The sequence below is a fragment of the Neofelis nebulosa genome, chromosome 5, assembly GCF_028018385.1.
Source record: "Neofelis nebulosa isolate mNeoNeb1 chromosome 5, mNeoNeb1.pri, whole genome shotgun sequence".
NCBI lineage: Eukaryota > Metazoa > Chordata > Mammalia > Carnivora > Felidae > Neofelis > Neofelis nebulosa.
The window spans coordinates 97,483,573-97,503,262 of NC_080786.1; the positions used below are offsets into that span (position 1 = coordinate 97,483,573).

The 19,690-nt window shown below is 39.3% G+C and overlaps 1 protein-coding gene across 2 annotated transcripts in view; it reads right to left on the bottom strand.

Annotated features, from left to right (window-relative positions):
• The window catches only part of GAP43 (growth associated protein 43), a 127,179-nt gene that overhangs the window by 28,735 nt on the left and 78,754 nt on the right, over positions 1-19,690 (bottom strand). For both annotated transcript variants that reach the window (XM_058732466.1, XM_058732465.1), the window contains exon 2: positions 15,254-15,863. In XM_058732466.1, the coding sequence (XP_058588449.1) occupies positions 15,254-15,863 (610 nt within the window). The remainder of the gene's footprint in view (positions 1-15,253; positions 15,864-19,690) is intronic.

The window sequence follows — 19,690 nt, forward strand, 5'->3', positions numbered from 1 at the left end:
AGTGGCATAAAGCGAGTTAGAGACTGGGCCTTTCATTCAAGTCCAATTCTAACACCTGTGATTTTCCCTTGCACTGCCAAGTCTCTAAGGAAGAGAGTTGGCTAAATTCATGGCTGTTGCAATTGTCTGTCTACTGTTGCAGTATCTATGAAGCAGTACACTTTTTTGTAGTACTTTATACTCTGAGATAATTTATTTCGGGTTGCCAAAAAAAAAAAAAGATTTTATTTTCTGGATGAAAGAATCTCTTCCACTATTTTACCTATGGACAGATGACAGACAATCCTTGCTTCTATTTGAAGATCTGCCCAGGGGATGTCCCTATGGGGAGAGGGGAGCATGAGAACGATTTATTTCAGATTATCAGAAGAGAGGGAAGGCAAAGCGATGTTCACTGAGGACTTACACTCTACCAGGTTCTTTAAATATGTTACATTACCAAATCCTCACAACAATGGTTTGAGGGTAGCATTATCTCCATCTTATGAATGAATAGACTGGGGGTTAAACAAATCATGAAAGCCACATTGTGAGAAACCTGGAAATGAACCCAGGACTCAATACTGTTTGCCTATGGGGCATTCTACATAAAAAATTTTTCAGAAATATGCCTTGGAAACCATAATGGGTCAGTATGAAAGTAGCCATCCATTTAAACTTGCGGAGTAATGAAGCTCTCAACTCCTCTTTCCTTCTGCTGCCTGGCAGCAAGTGGAGGCAGTGTTTCTTGGTGGCGGAGCCTGCACTGGCTGGGGACTGACTCTGCCGTAGAAGGGCTCTAACAATAGTGAGCCCAGGCTGGGTGGGGGCGGGTTCTCCTTGGGGAGCTGGCCCCATCTGCCACTTAGATCTGCTCAGAGACAGAAAATCCATTTGCTAAGGAGCTCTTTAGGCCTGTTATTTGTGACATCGGAATAGAGAGAGCTAGAGATGGAAGACACCTTCAAAACCATATCCTTTTATCAGAGAGGAAGGTAAATGTGGCCTGCCTATTCAGCAAACATGTTCAGTCCATTGCTACAGGACCCCCATCTCTTGTGCCTTAGCTCAGTGCCCTTCCTCTGCTCTTCTCTGCCCAAGTCCTGCATCTACCATGCTTCAAACTTTCCTCTTTCTCTTTTCCACCTTCTCTTCTTCCTCTAGTTCCTTTCTTATTCTTTCTGGTCCCCTGATACTTCCATTTCTGGTCCTCATTGACTTTTCTTATTCTTTTCTCCTCTCCTATTTTCTAGCCTCTCCTATTCATCCCTTCTGCCTCTTCTTCTTTGTTCCATGAAGGATCGTCACCCACACCTCATCTGGTTTTTCTGGGGCCCAAACTTCTTCTCATACTTGAATCAATTTCCCTTCTGAGCCAAACACCCTCATCCAGATGCAAACTGCTTGGGTGACTGGCTGATATTCAGAAATAGGTCATCAAAAGGAGGTTCCTGATTTATAAAGCCTAAACAAGTCGGCCTATAGGCAATACAACTGGACTCTTGCCTTAAAAATTCTTAACTTTTATTGTGGGTCTTCAAATTTGAAAACTGAAATAATTCTTTCTCTTTCTCAAGCTGTTTACAAAGAGAAATCCCTCCATAGGTGAAATTTGTCTTATTAGTTCATCAGTGATGTCCATCAAGGGCTATCTATGTGCCAGGCTCCATCCTGAGTACTGGGACTACAGTGTTGAAAAATGCCAAGTCCCTGCTTTCAAGGAATAGGAAGTCTAGAGAGAGTTAAATAACTCATTTTAGATAGATAAATACATCTTATTAGGCACTGAAAGTGATATGGAAAAAACAAATTGGGTAATGTGGTAGAATTGATGGGGCTGGCCAGGGTGGTGCTGCTCTGGTCAAATGGTCAGGGAAGTCTTCTCTGAGCAAGGGTTATCCAAATGGAGACTTAAGTGCTAAGAGACAGCTAGGGAAGATCAAAGGAGAAAGCAAGTGCAAAGTCCCTGACATAGGAACAAGAAGTGTGTCCTAGAGACATTAAAAATGTAGTGTGGCTAAAGAAGAGTGAAGAAGGGCAGAGTAGAAAGACATCAGATCAGTGAAATAAGCGGAAGTCAAATCATACGGGGCCTTGTAGGCCATGGTAATCCTTTAGATTTCATTCTAAAGGTACACACTGGAAGGCTTTCTATAGGGTATTTATATGGATAGGTATACATTTGTAGCTTTGTACGAGTGGTTTTCAGAGTAATCTATTAGAAATTCTAAGAAGAAATCAAACCCTGAAACCCTAAGCCTAAGATTATCATTCCATGATTGGATCTACTCCTTTTATCCAGGTGGGTTATTTCACATTGTGATTTTCATCATTCAGGTGACATTTAGGACGTTAATCTCTGGAGTAAAATAAGAACTGGCCTGACTACCCATGGGTGTTTTCCATTTCAGGCATCCTTTTAGACAGAGGCACAAACAGTTATTATACACTAGGGCTGAGAAGTGGAAGAAAGAAGGGTGGCAGATTGTTTTAGAATTTTTGAGACAGACTTTGGCTTTCTAGAAATCTTTTTTTTGGTAGATATTTCAAAACTACATATATGGAGTTCCTTAAGTGGTTTCTCACCAGAGAGAATGTTTTGTTTATAAAATTATGTTATAAATTGAAGAACGAAAAAATATTACAGCATTGTTAGTCTGTCCCCTTAAATAAGATCCAGAAGTTATAGATGCAGTAATTTTACTTAGCCTTGGTTAGTAACCCTAGGTGAGTCACCTAACTTCCATTTGTGTAGAATTTGCAACGTGAGCAAATTCTTATAGAATTTGAACAATCTCAACAACTCCTATTTGAATGTGAACAATTAGAATTTGAGCAATTCCCATAATATATCTGGGAAGATCATATGTTGGTAAAATAAAGAATTCAGGCTACATATAGAGTGGGTGCCTGACTGAAAAGAGGAGTTCTGATTAAAATCAACTGAGTTTGAATCATGCCAAAATTCAAAGACTTTTGAAATTGGCCCTAAGTTTAGACCAGTAATTTTCAGGTATTATTAGTTAGAATGTCAAAATTTTACCAAGATCCAGAGACCATTAGTGGAGGTAAAGGAGATTATGGAATAGTGGAGGACCCAGATCTTTGTGCCAGCCTGGCCCCGCAAAACAACCCAATTTTCAGAAACCATTTCTGAGGTGCTACTCCATGGAATTTCAGGGCTCCAAAGAACACAATTCAAAATTCACCGATTTAAGGTTTTAAAACAAGATTTTAGAAAATAAATTCTCCTTGGGTTTGTTATTTATAAAATAAGTTTTGAATGACTTCAACACTGTTTGGAATCAAAATAAAATAGGACATTGTTTAATGTACCCAACACCATGCTGAGAGGTTACTCAGACCAATTCTATCTGTGCCTAAACAATTGGACTATAATATGGGGGGTGGGAATGGGGAGAGTTATGTTGACCTTCTAAATAATACACATAATCTACTACTTAATCAATATGGCTCCAGTTATCCATACTTGTGAAGACCAGCTGCCATGAGTGAGATCAACAGTTTTGAACCTGACATCGACCATTTTGCTGGACATGTGTAGAAAGCCAATAAGAGAGAGATTTCTTCATGTATTTTTCAAACTTACACTTCAGAGCCCGGAGGTCTATTTAGAGGGGAAGGAAAGATGCAAAGTAAAAGGAGCCCTGGGTCTCTCCAGCCATCATTTCCCCCTGCCATTGTCAACTGGCTCAGCTCTGTGTGGGGGTTTCCTACAGATATATTTGAAACTCATTTGAACAAATGATACCCTGGCTAAAAATTTTGAAAACATCTGTCTTCAATAATTACTCACTAATCTGATCCTACCTTCTATGACTTCACTGTTTCACAGAGCTTTGCCTAGAATTAAAAGCATCATGCTCACTAAAAAGGAAAGAGGCAACCCCTCCTCTCCATTAAGGGCTGGAAATGTCAGCAATGATCACAACTCAATCCAAACCGCGAATTCACCTCTGAAAAGATAAAAATCTCTCAATTCATTAAAAGGATGCAGCTCAGATCACACTTTTGAGGGCAATATATCTATCTTTTCAGTAACAACTATTTTTCTAGCTGTATAGCAGGTACAATTCTAAACTTTACCCTTTTCCTTAACCTTTGATAAATGTACAATGCATAACAGAAATTACTGCAAATGTTAAAACTAGTTCTCAAGGCATCCATGTATGTGATATATATATACATATATATGTGTATGTATGTATGTGTGTGTGTGTGTGTGTATATATATATATATATATATATATACACATACACACACACATATATATATGCATACCTATATATGTTTGTGAGTGTTATAAACAGATATTTATGTGCTTCTATACTGACACATTCTCTGGGAGCTGATAACTACTGTCCCAGTATTTTAGAGTCACCAAAAGTAAAGTTTATTACATTATTAGAATATATTGATTTGGGGTATGATAGAGCTGGCTCACATTGGCTACTGAAAGTAAGCTGTTAGCATCGCTGCCCATTTGTGTGTTCAATGACAACACATTGGTAGCCTGAAATCAGCTACAATCAGGGTATTTGTACCACAGAAATTGGCAAATACTACAAATCAAGGCTTTTTGAGTTTGGGTTTTTGTTTTTGTTTTGTTTTGTTTTGGAGAGCCAGCTGACCAGCATATCACTGCAGATATCTGATAGAGCCGTGAATCCCGAATGATACATGTTTTGGGTTTGTTTTGTTTTGTTTGTTTGTTTTTTACACTGTTATATATATATCCATGCACAATCAGCAGGAAACTCAGATGGCAATGGCCAGACAGTGACTAAAATGCAGATAGAGAGAGAGTGGGAAGGAGAAAGATTATTCTTTAATACCTTAAAATATGATAAATGCTCATTCTAGCTCATATACCAAACAAATCCTATGATGGTGACTTCTGATGTGATAGACACACCCAGAGTTCCAGACTTTTGAACATGAAAACCAATTTCTTCATTTATTGTGAGGTACTCTTGCAAAAGCCTGCTTTATCAGGATGTTAGGGAAGTAGAGAAGGCTTTCCCTTTAAAGAAGTTCAAAAGCAATGTGTAATCTGACAACTGCATGAACCTTGTATCCAGACGGCTCTCAGCATAGCCCCCAAATAGTGTTACATCTTAAAGGTCTACCTTTCTGCTGGGGTGAAAAACATGCATAAATAGCAAACCAGAAAGTGACAAGATTTTGCTTCATTTTTACCCTCTGCTTTTCCTTTTTTAAAAACTGGTAAGAAAGAGGAAACTGACGTGTATTTTCTAACAGAAGCCAGGTTCTGTTCTCCACCGAGTATAGGTAAGCCCTCCATGTTCAAAGAGAAGGAAGGAGGGAAACAAACATCTTCCACTGCTGCTTTTCTTTCCAAAACAATCTAATTACACCAGTGGGAAAATACTGCAAACTCATGGCTAAACTCTGGGCTTTCTCAGCCCTTTCGAATGGACTAGAGACAGTTTCATACAGTGGGGGCCTGCCTTCTTTTTATCAAATACATGACAGTTACTTCAAGTTTGAGTTTATATGTGGGGAAAAAATCTATTCAGACTCCCACTCCAACATCCTTCATGGCCTATAGCCTGAATGGCTCACAAGCTATACATAATTATGTTTATAGCACCGTGGGGAAGGAAAAGAAGCAACAGGAGTGCGGAAGCCTGTCTTCTGGTCTCTGTCCCAACACTGTGGGTTTGGGAACATATTAACAATTCATCCTATCGTGGGGGCACAGCAGGTTCAGGAGACTCTTAACACCCTGTGAAAATTACTTAAACATGTCAGATGAAGAAAAGGAGCCAAAGAACCTGGCAGATCACTCCTTCTCCGGCTGTACCTGTCACACGCTGGCACAAGCCCCACACAGGTCACTCATGGGGCTGGAACGAAATTAATCACCTGCTTTCAGAAGGGAGCCACTTTGGTTTCCTCTAGTTCTCAATATGCTTCTGAACACAATGCAAAATGCTCACTCTGGTCTCTGAACAGTTTGAAATCTAGCTACCTCAGGGATGACGTATGCCTCTGAGTAACAGCGAAATTTCCAGCAAGCTCTGTATTCAGCTTCCAAAATAGCAAGAAAGGTTGACAGCAGCACAGCTTTCTGTTTAAGCCAGTGTCTGCCTCCCCTTGTCACTTAGAATCTGCATAGAGGTTGGGATGTGTCATAACATGGGCACTGTTGAGCTATTTTAGAAATAGTGGTGATCCTGAGATCCTCTGTCCAACACTTTTGTTCTAGGAAAGGGTAAACTTACTCCCAAAGAATGCAAGGAATTTGCCTGCCCAGAGTGTTAAGGTTAGAATCCAGTCTCTTAGGGCAGTTTAGGACTTTCTCTACTGTAATAACATTGTTCACTCATTCTTAGCTCATTCATCAAGTATTTACTGGCTGCCTTCTATTTCCCAATCATTGTTATAGGTGTCAGGGACTCGACAATAAACAGAACATACCATGGAGCTACCTTTCCCACTAAGGATTAATCTTCAATAGCTGCTGCTGAATTATGACTTGAATTAAGTTATTGTGATTTTTGTGTGAGTTTGAATGAAAGGTAGTTTCTCAAGTTGCTTTTTTTTTTTTAAATAAAAAATACCCCCTTTTTAGTAGATACATGTTGTCCTTCAAGACTCAGCAGAGGTAACCTCTACACCAAGAAGTCTTCCTGGACTATTTCCTCCTATTTAGCTTATACAGAAGTTTAATTTTCACACACTATAAATTTCATCATAGATAGCCTTAGTCCTGACTCCTAGCTCTCCCCACCTCTCTGTACATTCCAATAACACAACCGGCAGAGAAAGGAGAGGTGCTCTCTACACATATCTTCGGAAAGACAGTGTTCCAGGAGCCATCCATCTACCTCCTCCCCTCACCCCTGACTTCTTGATGGTCATAAGAGTGAAAACACATGTATGTAGTTTATTATTTTTCCAGATTTTCTCTGACAGCCTGAACTCACCGGCAGGCCTTCCCTACATGTCAGATCTGTGTGTGTGTGTGTGTGTGTGTGTGTGTGTGTGTGTGCATGAGTGTACACACATGTGCTAGTGCGTTGGCAGAAGAGTATGCTACAAGCATAGATACAATGCTTAAGCATATATAAGTTAAATCTTTCACCTTTTCATATCCCAAAGAGAATATTCTGGCAGGGCTATAAAAATGTTCATCCCCACTCTATCTGAGAAATGCACACATCCACCATGCACCAGCAAGAAGGGATCACTTTAGGTGAATGGTTTCTGGTTTCTATTACAAAATCCAAACTATTCTACTATGTAATACTGGAAAAAATATATTAAAAAAAAAAAAAAGCTAGCCTCAGGACTTACTTGACTATATAGACACTTCCAGGAAAGAATACTATACATGACTTACAAGAAAAGGCACCTAGCCTTCCTACGGTATTTTTTCCCCTTGAAGATATTTAGGAATGGTAGTCTCTATTCCAAATAGAATAGTATGAGATGATCAAACTGGAATGTTTTATCTTCTACATTCCTATAATTTGTGATCTGAGGATTGAAAATATGTGTGAGAACTGCTAAGTAATCACAACTAAGTTGTGTGTCATCTAAACTGTTTTTTTCTTGGAATATATGATAGCCCAATTCTAACCACTTAGGCCTGTTAGCTAATTTCACTAATGGTGTAAGATCCAATTACTGTGATTGTAGAATACATAAAAGAATTGGAGGAAAGTTGTATTAGGCCCATCCATATAATTCTTATGTTTTAGTGACACTCTACAGACAAAATTTTTAAAATTATCAACCACAATTGCCTATCAGATGCAACCATTGCTGTACACAGGAATCCAAGGCTTTACATACTCTTGAAGTGGTTTTAATTATTTTAATAAATAAGATGGGTATCAAAATAAATAGTGAATTACGTCTAAGAAGACAGTGAAACTACTGACAGTAAATTATGGCCACGATAGCTGTAGATTTTCATCTCAGAGACAGAGTCAGTAGGGGTATAAGCAAGAGTCTAACCATGTCAGAAAACATCATTGTCAACTCCTCATTTTCAATCTCAAGTATAAGGTGGGTTAGAAAATTTCACTGAGTTTGTTTTGCAGTCTCCTGGGCCTCCAGTATAACCATAAGCTTTCTTAGAGTTGACTCTTCCTGGATTCTTTGCCCCTCTTTTTAGAGCTGTTTATTACTGCTCTGTCCCCTAAACCCACTTGGCTAATAGTTTAGAAAATAAGGCCCTGCAGGAAATCAAGCGTGGTTGAATAAGAGGTCATGTGCCCACACTTCAAAGATTCCTCTTTAGTCAATCATTGCATACTTGCCTTTGGGAGCTAAGAGGCAGAGAAAACCTAGTTGAGCAACACTTACTTTGTGGGTGTTGGAACTAAGCCCAGCGGGTAGAAGGGCTGGCCTGGAAGCACAGCAGGACCTGAACACAAACCCAGGTCCCTTGATTTTAGGGGGTGTTTAGCCTATTATGCTGAAAATACAGAGCGTTGGCACCAGATACTTCCTATAAGATATTAGATCTATTAAAAACATGGATTCTATTCATCAGCCTTATGAAAAAAATTTATGGGCAATTCTTTTAAATAAGCCCAGAAATAAATTATTAGCTTAGGGAGCCAAGCTTTATTGCTGTGAGATCAGTAACTGACTAAAGCTATTTAGAAGAAGGCAGACATTCAAGTTTTCCTGATGATAGGTATTGATACGAGGTTCAGCACCTGATTCAGTCATTTTGTTATGACGCAAAATTCACCCAGGACTAAGAGGGCTGGCAAAACTTACACATCCTTTCAAACCTCTCCCTCCTCTTTATGCATGTTGCAAAAACATCATCTTGGGGGATCTTTAAGGGCTCAGGTCCTGTAGCTTGAAGGAGCACCATTGGTTTCCTTCTTTCTTCCCTTTTATGTCTGGTTATAGAAAGCCTTCCTTTCTTTATTTAACGAAGCTATGATTGTGAAAAGGAAATAAGAGTAATGACCACTCAGTGCTTTCTAGTCCATTAGATTGAGTGCTCTGCTTTCTCTCCATGTTTAGCCAAATGGACTGACTGTGTAAGCCTTGGGGCTTTTAGTTCTGTCTCCTCCTCCTTTTAATCCTTCTGGGAATCTGTGTGCATGGGTATATGTGCAGACAAAAGAAAATATATTTGATGAATATACATTAGCATCTGAAAATATTCTGTATTTTAAGAAATACGGCTTCATTTTCAGCTCCAAATATAGTTTTATCACTTTAAAATTAGCAGAGTTACTTACATGCCTTTCTGATTATTAGCTTTGTTTATGAGGCAATAGTAGCTATTTGATACGAGCTAATAAAATAGGTCATAGAATACGTAAAAGCCTTCGTAGTATGAGTTTCTTGACTCTAAAGCATGTCTTGTCTTTTGTCAGCTTACATTTTTTTTAAATGAAGAGAGAGTGATGGCTCTTCAATCTATTAATCTCCATTAAGTTCTTTATATTATTTTAATCATAAATAGAAAGGTATCAGGGTCCTTTAGAAATGTACTTGCCAAAAGGGAGGAAAAAGATGTAAATAAGAATTTTAAAAGATACTAATTTTGATAAGCCAAATTCAGAGGAGGGATCACCTGGAACACATGAAATCGCTTCTGTCTGATTGAGATCTGAAAATTTCACTTTCCAATGTTCAGCTCTCCCAGCATATGAAATGGAGTTAGTAGCACTTCTGTCAAGAATAGCCAATTTTGACTGATCTTTATAGCTCTCTTGGGCCTAATAAAACAGTACTTGAAGGATTTTCACACTAGGAACCCAAGATTCAGAACTAGTTTACTATTCCCAATAATTTGGGGGGTGATGGAGCTGTGAGGGAATTATGATCAGGTAGTATGGTTAATTATTGGTTACTCATCTGTAAAAGTAATCACTCATGATTCCTAGACAAGGGTCTTATAGGTCTAATTATACAAATGAGAAGGCGGCTCTTAGATATCCCTCTCATCTTCGTTTCTTTCAGAATAATACTTGCAGGAGTGTCAGGGTTCAACGCATGACCTCTGTAATCAGGCCGTCAGGGCTCAGCCCCTGGTTCAGCCACTTGCTGGCTGTTGACAACCATCAGGTGCTGCAATCTCTCTGAACTTCAGATTCCTCATCTGTAAAAGTACTTACACACAGAGTGTTTCTGATGGCTAAATGGGATAATCCACAGACAGCACTCAGCATATGGTCAGGCACTTGATAAATCCTCATTAAGTGCTACCCATGATAAAAACTATGTATTTCAAATCTCGAAAAAAAACCTTAAAAACCAACTCTCCCAGACCCTCCTTTCAAAGATGAGCCAACTCAAGCCAGGCAAAAAGCAATGACTTGCCTAAAATCTAACAGCTGGTTAGTAGAAACATTGACATAGAACCCTGGTGTCCTTATCCCAGTCCAGAGTTCTTTCCTCCACATTACCTTACTGGGCACACAGGATATAGGATGGCCCAGGAAAGTCCTGGTTGGGATTGCCCAACAATAATCAGAAAGTGGTTGCAACTGCTAAGCAAAAGAGAAAATGCAGGAACTGAGATACAACAGCACCTTGAAAGAGATGTAAAGAACTCCAGGGCTAAAACTAAGGTGAGGATTTAGAGTTCTATCAGTTTGACCCCTTGGTTTGTCACTGAATGTGTCTGTGGGCAGAATATGCATTTACTTTGCCTCTATTCTCAGAATGTAAAGGCAGAAAGGAAAATATTACTGAACGTCAGTGGATTGCTGTCAAGAAAAGCCAATAAAAATGATTACTCTAGCAGTATAAAAATGCTCCATAAAAACTTAATAATCAACAGTTTTTAAGCAGGATGCCACTGAGTATCTGACGGAGTGCCCACGTTTTATAGACAACATTTATGGGCTTTCACAACCCAAATTTTCACTCTTTATGAGTTGTGTATAAATTTGGGACGTGGTTGAAACCACATCTCAAATCAGAACTGCTTATGAGTTGCCCTGCCAAGTAAGTGTAAATATCCTCTGGAAATCTCACATCTAACACAGAGCTTCGTGGATGAGGATCTGTCTTTTGGAGAGCTAAAAATATTATGGATGGTTACCCTGGGCCTTAGGAAAATTTTGTTTGGAAGAACATAAAGAATTGCCCCAAATCCAGAAACACAGGCTGGGTATTTCATTTTCTTACACTTAATTATGATTCCAGAAACTATAACTTTTGCATCCATTATTTTTGCTAACAGTTTGGCAATTGAGACACACATTACATAAAAACTTTTTTTTATCATGCTTCAAACTGCACGAAGCACTGTCTCATTCATATTTTGCTCCACAGTGCCTTGCCATACCTTTGGCATCCTCCATACCTCTTGCAGAATTTAATGGAGTCGATATTATTACTGTGATTGTTTTCAACACCATTCTCTGAATTTCATCCCACACCCACTACTGGATCAGGACTCTTTAAGATCAGTGGCCATATCTACTCGTCTTTGTGATCCTAACGCCACACACAGTAAAAAGTTGACATAAATGGAAGAAAAAAAAAGAAAGAAGGAAGAAAAAGAAAGAGGGAGAGGGGGAAGGAGGAAGGAAGCAAAAAAGGGAAGAAAAAAGAGGTAGTTAATTTTTCTGTTCAGACAAATAAAACTCCCCTGTTTCTAAGATCATTATTGACGATCCCAGATAGAAAGAGGCAATGAGATTATGAAAATAAAATGCAGCCAAGTTCAACCTAAAGAAAACCTAGGGTAACTCAGAGTTATACCTGTTAGTAGTATCAGTCAAGTACCCTGTGGCAACCACCTAGTCAAGCTCTCTGATTTCCAGCCACCTGGATGGGTTACTCTGGTAGTGTTGCATCACTGCATATGGCCACGTAGAAATTCTGGAGTCCCCTATTGGGGAAAGTCAATACGATATCATGGAGAAGAGACACAGCAAAATTCTTTCACTGAGAGCCCAATGAACACAGTGTGACATTGCTCAGCAGGAGACACCAAGAACATTATCATTAAAGGCAGCTTGAAAGTTCTCTCCTCATGGCTAAAGGGGAGCAGGGTCCTAGATATGCCTAAATACTCCTCCTATAAAAGAATCATCATCAGAAAAGCACTGAAGTCTCTTGGTCATAGGCATATCAAGAGATGGGCAGGGAGAGTGGCAAAGCAGAGACAGGGAGATATAGTTGGGTGATTTAAAAAAAAAAAAAAAAAAGGAAAGAAAAAAAAACCTAACCAACTCCAAAGGTTAATGTAAACAGCATCCACCTGTAATAAACCCATAAATAGTAAAAGAAGTGAAACAACATATTTATAATTTACAAAGCATTTCCATTTGTATTAAAGCAGTGATGAGATTTAGTCCAAATTGTTTGACTCTCTTGTTGACAGAAATTATTGTCCTGAATTCTACTGAGTGACTTGTTCTGCCCCGAACCCCACTCCACCCTCTCTGTTTGTCTCTCTATACCCATCCAGACAACCGTGGAATCCTACAGCAACCCAGGGTAGCCATCTGTTTCCAGACAGTGGAGCTCAATTGGAAATACTGTTATTTTAACCTGGATTAGAATGAAATCCAATGGGAGATAGAGGAAAACGTGGTACAGGGCTCCTGGGAATTGAGGCCTGCTATGCCGTGATAGATCTCCCTGTCACCTCTAGTTTCCGTGATTCTTGAGATTCACATATCTGGGTAATTTGTGCTTGTCACAAACAGCAGGCAAGGCTAATAGACACATCAGTCGGGATAGAAACTACAGGCAGCATTTCAGAATGTAACCAAAATGACAATGCCTACCCCAAACTCAGAAGCAGTGTAAAATAAAGTGTCCTTTGTAATTACTTTCAAGTACTTCATCCACAGTTTCAATTACCTTTCAATGTACATTTTAAACTCAGACTAATTGAGACATTTTTCAGTTGGAATTTGTAAAATTGAGGTTTTTGTTTGCTTACAAAAACCCAACACATTTTTAATCAAATATAGTGAATAGAGTAAGCCAGGTTGCAGGAGGAATAAGAGTGAGTGAACAAATTATTATCTACAAATTAAACCTAGTCAATTTCATTCATTCATCCATCACTAGACATTTACTGAGCACGTACTAGATAAAATACTTTATTAATTCATTTGGAATCACCATAATGTGCAAAATAATGAAACCGAATTTCCTTAAAAATTTTAGACTTCTCATTGATTCAAGCAGTCCCTCTTTCTATTGATCCAAATCATGAGCACAAACCTAAAATCACATCACATCTGTGTTTATTCTCATAATGTTAGAAATTGCAACTTAAAAAATATGACTTTGGCAATGTCAAATATTTTGTTTTTAAAATCATGATTAATTTTTAAATTTACGAAAATAACATAATAGGTGGTGCGTCATACATAAAGTGATTTCCAGCCATCATATCTGAGACTATAACCTTAAACCTAAAGAAAAACAGTTAACTCTCTTAATTATAAGGAACAAACTGATGGCTATCAGAGGGGAGGTGAGTGGGGGGGATGGGTGTAATAGGTGATGGGGATTAAGAAAATACCATAGTCCAGGTGGCTTATAAACAGCAGACATTTATTATTATCATGATGAGCACCAGGTGACATATGGAATTGTTGAATCACTATATTGTACACCTGAAACTAATATAACACTATATGTTAACTGACTGCAATTACAATAAAAAACAAAACAAAACAAAACAAAACAACCAAAAAAGTAGTTAACGAGGTTTGTTCTGCTGAGTAAATTAAAATCAACACACCATTCTTCATCATGTGCCTTACCTTTTCTAGGGAAATATCCCCATCTTCTTAACCACAAGGTCTGACCCCTGGGGCAGGTATGTAGTTAGAATAAAGATTTAAAATGAGTCACTGGTAAAAAGAGTTGTGTGATCTGTCTGGGGCTAGGGAATGCTAATAACAATAATAATTAATATAGTCTGGCTTCTTACAGAATTTAGGGGTTAAGGTGAAAGAAGTTGACTTGAAAATATCTAAAATAAACATCTGCCATATTGTAGTATCTAATTTTGTATCTAAAATGAATATCAAGGCGAATGTCCAATGATTACTTTCTCAATATAATCGTCAGATGCCAAGATATTTCCCTCTTGGAGGAGGTCCTTTCTCAAGGGCACAATGTGGTCCGGTCCAAATGTGGGTCCTTGGACACATCATGGGTTAAGTTCACAAAGTTTGAAAGAAGTAAACCCAAACTTTTAAATTGGCACAGAAGCAACTTTATCTTTAAAATCTTTGAGGCTGAAAGGTATTCATGGGTCATATTAGGCTAGAGAAAAATCTTGGAGACTGTTGACCTCCTTCACCACTACAGATGGTTAGGGTGAGAGATGGGTCTAGTCTCCAGAGGTGAAGTTCTGTTAAATCGATCTTGCTCTGAGAATGCTCTACTCCAATTCTGCACAGGCTTTTTGGGCCATAATAGTGAAAACACTCCAGCTTTCAAGTAAGAGCTCCAAACCAAAGAGAATCCAGTTCCTTTTTATAATCACAGTCAATCCTCAATTATTTATGCATATGGTAGAAAGTCGCATCTTCAATAATAAAATGATAATTTATGTTTGACTTCACAGCCATGTTCTATATTTGGGGTTTTTCTTTTGTTTTTGGCAACGTCAACAGACTTATTTTCCTAATTAGTTTGACCCTGATTCAATGTTACAATTAACATTCTCTGAGCGTACACACACATACTCACGCTACTCACCAATTGATGGTGGGGAGAATGCCCAGAAACATACTGTGGGATAGGCAAAGGTGGTCTGAGATTATGTTTTTGCTGCCAGCAGTTCACAAACTAGATCATTTGGATCAATAGGGAGTTGGCTGTACTTATAACCAGGCACTTCCTAGAGCCAAATAATCACATTAGCTAATTCCCATCTATAAAATATATGTAGCCTCAGTAATTACTTATTAAACTAAGTGTATCCAGCACACAGAATCTTTTTTTTTTTTAAACCAGGATTACCTAGTTTTACTATTTATGTCAATGCAGTTAACAAGATAATTGCCACATCTCGCTAGTACCAGCAGCTACACAGACCTGCCAGCGTTCTCTCGAAGGCTTGGAGATACTTGGGAATGTAAGTGGCCAGACTTAGCTCGTAGTCTTGCCACTTTGGGGAATTAAGCACAGCTTCCCTTCATTTCTTGAAAACCCTTCTAGACTTTTCCCCTCTCCCTCAATGACCCTGGTGGCCTGGCCTTTCCAGTAGGCCCCCTCTGGCCCACCCACCCGTGGCGTGGGACCCTCGAGGTTGCTCACCTATCTTCTCCTCGGCTTGGCTGCTCTCCACAGCATCCGTTGGAGGCTGGGCTGTTGCCTTGGCAGCAGCATCCTCTGCAGCAGGGGTGGTGGCGGCAGCAGCAGCAGTGACAGCAGCAGGCACGTCGGCTTGTTTAGGCTCCTCCTTGGCTGGGGCGTCTTCGGCCTTGGAGGACGGCGAGTTGTCAGTGGAAGCTTTAGTGGCACTTTCTGTCTCAGCAGAGCCGGCCTTCTCCTCTGAGGGGACAGGAGCCTGGGGGGCTGCCTGCTCTGTGGCAGCATCAGGGGTACCCTCCCCCTTCTTCTCCTCGGAAGGAGTTTCGCCTGCCTTGCCGGTTTCCTCAGGCTTGGGGCCAGAGGCAGGGGCCCCGTCAGTGGGAGTGGGACCTTCTCCCTCCTTCTTCTCCACACCGTCAGCAACAGGGGCTTCATCCTTCTCATTCCCTTCAGCCTCAGCAGCTTGGGCATCACCCTTCTTCTCTCCTTTGAGCTTTTTCCTTGTTATGTGTCCACGGAAGCTAGCCTGAATTTTGGTCGCGGCCTTATGAGCTTTATCTTCTGGTTTGATGCCATCTTGTTCGATCTTTTGGTCCTCATCATTTTTTTCAACCTTTGTGGAGAAAAGGGGGTTTAAAAAAAAACAGAAGAGATGGAGTGATATTCTTTTCCTTCAAATCACAGCATTCAACAAATATTCATCAAATGATTTAGTTTCACTCAGGCTCCATAGTTGAAGTGAAGAGGTCAACAATACCCTGGAAATTCAAATCAAGCCTTTTTTCTCTCCATGATGGAGAATTAAGTAGAGAACACATTATCCGATGGGAAAACCAATGTCCTTTTGACCTTCCAGAATGACTGGCATTATTTTATATGTATTTCTTTCCCCAGATCAATGTCTCTTCATTACCAAACTTAAACCAGCCTTTTTAAAGATGTCCCTTGATAATTCAAATTACATTCATCCTAGGTTTTCATCAAACAGCTGGGAAAGATACTGGTTTTTCAAAGTTCCGGAAAGGGGACTCTGTGAAAAACGTGATGGCTTAAAAAAATATCATGGATGAGCACTGGGTGTTATATGGAAACCAATTTGACAATAAATTTCATTATAGATAGATAGATAGATAGATAGATAGATACACACACATATCATGGAAAAGTCTATTTGTTTCCCCAAGATTTCAAGTCTGGTCAGGAAACCAGTAGGACTGAGGCAAAGAGTATCAGGTTTAGACAACAAATCCATCAGAGCTTAGTGCAAAATGCAGATGAGTTTCAGGGCTTCGAGGGATTTGTTCGGAACGTGACAACTCAGAATGCTGGTCACAAAATGATGTCTACTTTGATCTGTATGTGGTCTAATATCAATAGTCAACACAGAGACCTTCAATATTTGAATACTGAAAATGGCCTTTTTTTTTTTTTAGTGAAAAACAAAAAAAGAATGGAAAACACTGTTTCCACTTTTGAAAGAGTAGCATATATTCACTAAATCACAATTTCTTATTCCCAAAGCAATTTAAAACTAAAATTAGTTTGATATTATCATTAATAGAGTCATCCTGGTACTGAAGGCAAGAGACTAGAACAGAAAAAATTTTTTTTTACCATTTGGTTGTAACATTTATAGAATAAAATATGCTGCAAATAACTTTTTTCCCATAAGGAAATTAAATCATAAGATAGGCAAAAAAAGTATAGTCATGAAAAGAAATGTATAAGCAAGTACACAAAATTCTACATAGCTCCATTGCTCGCCAATGTGCCCTCATATGGTTAGATATAGTCTCCATTCATTCTTCCTTTAACTTTTGAACATTTAACTTTTGTTCACTTTTGTGAACACTGTTCTAGGCAATGGGGAAATACAACAGTGAACAATGCAGCCAATGTCCTTCTAAAGACTAATAATAGAAGAGTGCTTATCATATACTACATCCTGTGTTTGGCCCAATCTTGACTTTGGCCTGATCTTGGCCTCTACTCCAGTTTAGGAGGTAAACCACAGCAGACCAACACAGGAGTATATTTTCTATCTGTCATACCAGCTCTGTCCCAGTGACCCAGATCTTGCTAATCATAATGTAGGTCTATTTGACATTCTTTGGACAGGCATATGGGCCTGTTGCTATGTAGGTTCATCAACATGCTAGTGGATGGTAGTTTTGAAAATTAACTACATGTGAGAGTAAAAGCAGGGTTAACAATTTTCCATTAAAATTTTTAAGACAAGTTCTTCTTCCTCAGTTAACTGTGCATGTATCCACACAAAGAACAAAAGAGTGGATGAAAAGCACTTTGGAGAGCCCATTGGGCTCCCTCCCCCCAATGCCATGCTGCGACACTGTTCAGTTCTCTAAGGCAATACCACCTTCCCTCCATCCTGCTGCCCTTGATAACTCCTACTGGGATGCACACAGCACAATCTGGGGCACGGGAGCAGCTGTCCCTGCCAGGAACTCTCTGCTCAGAGATGGAAGCATAACCCTGTTAAATTAACAGTTGTGAATGGAGCACAGAGCCAAGATGTTGTTAATTTATTTTACTCTATCTTGAGTTTTCTGAATGAGGCACAGTCTTATATGATAGGACATCTGTACTTGGGCATTGATGCCAAGTGATCCTTTAATACAAATACTGCTTCTTGTGAAAGTAGACAAACCAATTATTTCAGAGTGGGCAGGTGTGCAGAAAATACCCTCTGATGATTCAAAAAAACTACAATTTTACAGCCTCCCTTTTCTCTTCAAGAACACAAAGCAAAGGGGATGAAACTTCTTTTAAAAATCTGGAAAACATAAAAAGAAGAAAGCTGAGACTCTGCATGCTATAAAGAAAGAAACTTTACATGGATAAATCAAGGCTCCTCTGTACTCTCCCCCCCACCCCACCCATCTCTCTTTCTCTTTCTCCCCCTTTCTCTCTCTCTCTTCCAATTTTTCAGATTATCTGCCACTTTAGCTTTCCAAATGATCAGGACTTAAGTTTCTATACATAGCATCTATGTTACAATATCTATTTAGAGGGCTCAGACTGGGCTTGAGTGCCAAGATTGTGGGACCAGCCTCAACTGAACAATCCAAGAGTATAAGGCACACAAGAGAAGAAGGGGTACTAGGAAGGGAGAGAATCATGTAAGACCAAAGTTAGGGGAGAGAGATGAAGGCAATCTTGTAAGAGCTAGGCAAACAAATAGGCAGGTGTACCTAAAGAGATAATCAAAGTGTTCCATGGGCATGCAGCACATTCTGGAGAAACTGCTGGACCACTTAACATCATTAGAAATTTAGGGAAACTGGATTTTAGAGATTGGTTGAAAAAAGACAACTAATATATGTTTCAGATAGAGGGAAAGAGACAGATTGAGATGAAAGGAGAGGGGAATAAGGGAAGGGGAGGAAGGAAGGGAGGCAAGGGAAAAAAACGAGCCTAACATAAGGTCAGACTTAAATGACTGAATAGAAACATCCAAAGACAAAAATATTTTAAGTAAAAACTGGGTCTTATGCTAGACAGTGTTGGATTGTAAGTGTGTATATCCTTTTTTTTTTTTTTTTGTACCTTTAATTGATTCTATTAATATGGCTTAAACTACAGGTTATTTTCTGGTAAAATTCCTTTCACAGTACTAGAGGTAATTGGACTAGAAGTACATTTTGGTGAGAGAGAAAACAAGAAGAGGACGTTTCCCAAGACCGGCTACGGGGTAACCTAATGTGTCAAGCCACATAGACCTTTTCCTAATTGGAAATATAATAACTTACCCAAGACAAAGGCTATTTGAGCCCAGAGAAACCAGAGATCACTCAGTAAAAGCAGCACGGCTCCTTCAGTTTCTAAAAATGGCCCCGAGAAGTTAAGTGACTTGCCTAAATTTATAGAGTGATTAAGTCAGTGGCCCAGGTTATACTTGACTCAGGTCCTCTTTCCTCCCACCCAACCCCAAGTCCAATTTTATTGCATTAGTGACTTGCAATATCTTAGCCTTTCTTCTGGCAGATAATCCATTAAGCATCACGTCAACATTCTCATTCATTTATTCATTTAACAATACAGAGTGCCTATGCTAGGTACTACAGACACACTACTGAACAGATGGTACTGTATCTACCCACATAAGATTCTTTTTTTTTTTTTTTTCTTTTTTACACTTATTTATTTTTAAGAGAGAGAGAGAGAGCACAAGTGGGGTAGGGTCAGAGAGAGAAGGAGACACAGAATCTGAGGCAGGCTCCAGGCTCTGAGCTGTCAGCACAGAGCCCAACGCGGGGCTCAAACTCACAAACCGTGAGATCATGACCTGAGCCAAAGTCGAACACTTAACCGACTGAGCCACCCAGGTGCCCCCATAAAATTCTTTTGTAAGTATGCTTTTGGGAGAGAAAAAAACCTCATGGTGCTTTAACAACCATTAATTTCTCAGGAATTCACAGT